General features: G+C 54.0%; 1 protein-coding gene across 1 annotated transcript; it reads left to right on the top strand.

Annotated features, from left to right (window-relative positions):
• The first annotated feature begins 1,250 nt into the window (after positions 1 to 1,250).
• On the top strand, positions 1,251 to 4,336 carry GADD45G (growth arrest and DNA damage inducible gamma). The gene is made up of 4 exons (XM_055579133.1): positions 1,251 to 1,406; positions 1,669 to 1,770; positions 1,884 to 2,097; positions 2,188 to 4,336. The coding sequence occupies exons 1-4, from the start codon at positions 1,354 to 1,356 to the stop codon at positions 2,296 to 2,298; spliced, it is 480 nt and encodes a 159-aa protein (XP_055435108.1). The 5' UTR covers positions 1,251 to 1,353; the 3' UTR covers positions 2,299 to 4,336.
• Positions 4,337 to 5,056: the final 720 nt, after the last annotated feature.

Raw genomic sequence — 5,056 nt, 5'->3', positions numbered from 1 at the left:
CGTCTTCATCTGGGTTTTGCAGTTTTTTACTTGCATTAATACGTAGCTTAGATGGGGCTAAGCTGACTCTACCAGGGCCCCTCCTTGATCAGACGGCCAGAGGCCAAGTCCCCACAGTATGTCAATGGAAGTTTGGGTGAAGAGAGGTGCTCAGGAACTTTCCCGTCGGCCTGTAGATGGCGCCCCGGGAAAGGGGTTCCAAGCGTCTTTCCCAAAGCTCTTGGGGCCGCCGGAGCCTAGTGGTCCGGGTAGAGTGCACCCGGCTGCGAAGAAGGTGCAGCAGCCAGGTGTTCCTTCCAACTTCCACGGCTGCTCCGCACGTGTGCTAGAACCTTTTGGGGCGGAATTACATGCAAACGTGTGGTGGGTGCAGCGGGGACCGTGCAGGGGGCGCGCATTGAGGAGCGCAGGAACCCCACGCGGCCGCGACCCACCACGCGCCGAGCAGCCAGGCGACCCCCACGCGCGGCGGGGTTCTCCCACCCCACCCAGCGGCAGGTGGACAGTGTCGCTATGAAGAGAAAGCTTCAATTGTCCCTCCTACAAACCGCCACACGCCAGACCTCCGCTATTGTGCGCCCAGCATAGAAATGCAAACGAGCCGCGTGCTCCGGCCGCAATCTGCTCGCGCCCTGGCGCCCCGCAGCGCTTAGTAGCCGGCCGGGAGATGCGCTAGACTTTCCAGCGCGACCGGGTCCGGGTCTTGATTGTGCTAGAAGAACCTCGCGCTCGGGGCTCTAGTGTCAGCTGGAGAGGGCTGCTTTCAGGCCTTTAGCTAGCTTAGCCAGCGCAGCCTGTTTTTTAAGTTCCGGTTTAGAAGCAATGGTTTCAAAAACTCCAAATTAAAAGTGAAGAAAAAAATAGAAAGGTAGCAACAAAAATAAATGCAAAAAAAAATTCATTAGATTTCCTCAAAGGTGCATTTCACAAATTGCAGCGTACTATTAACAAGTGAGAGTTTTTTCCCCCCGTAACTTTTTCCTTTTAAGGACTTAAAAAAAAACAAAAAGGCGAGATGAAATCTGCAGGCTCCAGTCTGCCTGGTAACACCCCGACAAAAGCGGCAGATTTGAGGCATTGTCATCCCCCGCACCCCTCCCCACGTGGCCTTCTGGCACGAGCCGCGGGCAGCCGCCTCATTTGCATCAGAAAGCCGGCGCGGGCCAATGGGCTCGCAGGCTCGCGCCAGCTGGCGGCACCACCCGGCTCAGCCTATATAAGGGTGCACCGAGGCGCTGGGGCTCACTCGCAGGCAGTGGGCTCGCCGGGTTGGGTCGTAGACTTTCCTTCTTCGCTCGCGTACCTGCTCCGCCCTCTGTTCTTGTGGATAACTTGCAGCTCGCAGATCGCAACATGACTCTGGAAGAAGTTCGTGGCCAGGACACGGTTCCAGAAAGCACAGCCAGGTAGGTCGGCGCCGAACGCCGGACGTCTCGGGGCGCACGGGGATCCTTGTCCTGCCCTGGCCGCGTTGGTTGGGCGATAGTCTTTGGGGCCCGCCTGGGTGGAAACCGGCTGGGTGGAAGACGGGCGCGAGTGTGCCGGCTGGGCCGAAGGTCCGGCCCTGGGCTGGCGCGCAGGGCTGGGGCTCTGGGGGTGAGTCTCCGGGTCCAGGGATCTCAGCGCACCCTCCGGCCCGTCCGGCTCACCGCGCTGGCTTGTCCGCAGGATGCAGGGCGCCGGGAAAGCGTTGCACGAGCTGCTGTTGTCGGCGCAGCGCCAAGGCTGCCTCACGGCCGGCGTCTACGAGTCAGCCAAAGTCCTGAACGTGTGAGTATCATACGCGGCCCGTGGGAGGAGCGGCAGGGAGACCGGGGAGACGGTGGCTGGGGGCATCACTGGCTCCCCGACCTGATCTCACTACCTCTTGCTCGCCCGCGTAGGGACCCCGACAATGTGACCTTCTGCGTGCTAGCCGCTGACGAGGAGGACGAGGGCGATATCGCGCTGCAGATCCACTTCACTTTGATCCAAGCGTTCTGCTGTGAGAACGACATAGACATCGTGCGCGTGGGCGACGTGCAGCGGCTGGCGGCGATCGTGGGTACCGGCGACGAGTCGGGGGCACCTGTAGACCTGCACTGTATCCTCATTTCGGTGAGTGTCGCCTTCGGGCCGATGTGATCCCTGCTCCCCTCTGTCAGCAGCCAGTGCCCAGCCAGGCTGACCTCTGCGTTCTCTCCGCAGAACCCCAATGAGGACGCATGGAAGGACCCCGCCTTGGAGAAACTTAGCCTGTTCTGCGAGGAGAGCCGCAGCGTCAACGACTGGGTGCCTAATATCACCCTTCCCGAGTGACAGCCCGGTGGGGATCCTTGGTTTGATCGACGTGGTGACGCCCCGGGGCGCCTAGCGCGGGGCTGGCTCTGTGGATGCGCCCTCGGAGGGCGCCGGAGTGCGGCGTGGAGACTGGCAGGCGGGGGCGCGTGGAGAGCGGCGAGGAGGTGCGGTTCCCTCCCGAGGAGGGGCCCAGCGGCGACAGGGGAAGGCTGGCCCCAGCCCAGGACTCTACAAGTGTGGGGAGCGGCTGCTCGCCCGGGAAGGCCGGAGGCGGGACCTTGGCCGCGCGGCCGGGAAGGACAGACTGGCCGGGCAGGCGTGACTCAGCAGCCTGTACTCCCGGCAGAAAGGAGGGGAAAGGCAAGGCCAGGCGGCTTGGACTTGTACGGTTACAGGAGCTCTGACGGACTTGAGCAGTATGCACTGCTGTTTCAAAACGGATACGGGCAATGCTTCATTTTCTAAAGGATTATGCTGCTGCAGCTTTGAGTTTTACAATAAACTTAACTGAAACAAACTTACTCTCTTTTTTGAGGGCAGGGGATCTTTGTCTGTGGGGAGGTGGTCAGCGGGACTGCTGCTGATTTCTGAAATTTATGGAACTCCATGTCACCTGTTCCATCTTCCTGTTGGCGCTGAATGGCAGGCTCCTGGGGTGCTAGAAGTGGGGGAAGGGACGCTGGCTGGGTATTAGGGCAGAACTTGAGCCCTGCTCCTATTTCTCTCCCTTCAGGAAGATTTTTAAACTTGCAAGACAGGAGCATACTTGGGATAAGACATCAGTGCAGCAGCTGGCCATCCAAGCTGATAGCAGAGACCTTTCCCTCCCCTCCTCCTTCTTTCCTCTCCACCCGCTCCCTTCCAACAGCTGCTTGTGGGAACAGCTTGCAGGATGCAGGCAGCTCCTTCCTGCACAATGAGCGTTGCCTTCTGCAGGCACTTTGTGGTCCCTGATGATGGTGGCAGACTGCTGTCAGGAACCTTTTCCCCTTAAAGGACTGGCACTTACGGCAATGCACCAGGGTATTAATATCGCATATGACATGACTGCATTTAAGTGTGAGTCATCATTTTGTCATGACTGTGATAGATCTTAAAAGATCTGAGCAAAAATGGCAAGGGAGTATCTACACAAATAGGCGTAAGCAATTCCGAGTGGGGCCAGCATCTGCTATCTACTATTTTGAGTGTTCTCTGCCCACATCAGAGTTATGAGGACTGCTACTATTCACAGCAGCATTGAAAGCCTTACAGAAGAAAAATAATTCAGATCTTTCTGGCAAAGTCTTGTCTTAAGAAGGATGTAGGAGGAAATGTACTGAGTGAATCAAACTTTTTATATTATTAAACTGATATCTTGCTTTCATGCCGCTGCCTGGTCGTACTGCTTTTGGCGGGGGAATATACATGGGACTACATTGCGTTAGCAAGCTGCCCAGTGGTCCACCGCGCCTTCTAGGCAAAGGAGGGTTAGTGTGCTGTTTTTCTAGGACGACAATTCGGGTTTCTCAGCAGTCCCAGGCAGCTGATATGCCTTGTCGTGTGCCACTTTTTAAGTTCACTCCATATCCTGAAAGAATTAAAAGAGCTGTACAAGCCTAATGATTTCTACCACAAGAAAAGCATCTTTGTTTCACATTTATTAGCTCTTAAAAATATTTCTCCCTTGACTAGACAGAAGCTCAGTGAAATAATTCAGCCGTGTTTGTGCCAAAGTTTCATTACTGCTTCACCCACTGCTGCTCAAAGCCTTGAGTTTCCCTAGTTGAGGTGGAGCCCCGCAGGGTGGGTGTCTACAGCAGTCTGCCTTTCTGGGCTCACAACCATTTGCCACAGCGTGCTATAGTAAACACAAATGGAGCACGATTCATTTAAAATGTACCCTTCAATGAGTAAATCCAGCAGCATATTGCATAGGACAGGCAGCAGATCCTCCCACTGGCTCACTGACCCTTGTAGAACATTCAGTTGGCAGCTCTGTAAGAAACTTGGCTTTTGTGGATTAGAATTTACAGCAAGGGCACCTGTTGGAGCCCTAGGGGCTAGAAAAATTTATAGGGAAGGAAAAAAAGGCATGCTTGGACATCGTGCCAGCCCCAAAGCTTGTGCTTAAATTTTTGGGAGTGGTGTGAACAAGCATTTAATACTATTAAAAGGAAACACTCCAGAGGATATGTAATAAAATGCAGCGTGCTTATAAACACATTATTGTATCCATACCTCCAACAATCTAAGTGGTAATGCATAGATAAACTAATTATCACATGCACAATGAGGTGATCCATGCAGACTGATTAGCACAATGTCCTGCATCTAGAAAGTGCTAAATGAATGTTGATGACAGTAATACTTAGAATGAAGGTGTTTGCTAAAGATCTTAAAAGTCAAGTGGACTGGTGGATTTGGACCTGGCTGTCTGGTTCCAAGGCCTAACACTTTACCTCCTGTGCAGCACATTTGGGAAGGAGGACTACTTTCTTAATTTTATATGTTTGTAAAAGTTTACATATTCATTGTAGAAAAATCAGAAAACACACACACACAAAAGGAAAGAAAAAAGTAGAAGCGCTGTAATGGGCCATCTCCAAATTTTGGTGTGTTTCCTCGTTGCTTTTTCTACACTTCTGAGGGGTACATACCGTGCAGTATACAGAACCACGTGCAACAGTTTTTAAGAAACTCATCTTGGGACTTCTCTGGTGGTCCAGCAGCTAAGACTCTGGGCTCTCGGTGCAGGGGGCCCAGGTTCGATCCCTGGTTGGGGGGCTAGAGCCCA

The sequence above is a fragment of the Bubalus kerabau genome, chromosome 4 (assembly GCF_029407905.1).
Source record: "Bubalus kerabau isolate K-KA32 ecotype Philippines breed swamp buffalo chromosome 4, PCC_UOA_SB_1v2, whole genome shotgun sequence".
NCBI lineage: Eukaryota > Metazoa > Chordata > Mammalia > Artiodactyla > Bovidae > Bubalus > Bubalus kerabau.
The sequence above is the reverse complement of the archived record's forward strand: the minus strand, read 5'-3'. Positions and strand labels throughout refer to the sequence as shown.

What these genes read in the sequence shown, in the direction of transcription:
- GADD45G (XM_055579133.1), top strand. Translation starts at nt 1,354, where the DNA reads ATGACTCTGGAAGAAGTTCGTGGCCAGGACACGGTTCCAGAAAGCACA. An exon ending in GTTCCAGAAAGCACAGCCAG is followed by an intron (nt 1,407 to 1,668) that starts GTAGGTCGGCGC and finishes GCTTGTCCGCAG; the next exon opens with GATGCAGGGCGCCGGGAAAG. An exon ending in TGCACTGTATCCTCATTTCG is followed by an intron (nt 2,098 to 2,187) that starts GTGAGTGTCGCC and finishes TTCTCTCCGCAG; the next exon opens with AACCCCAATGAGGACGCATG.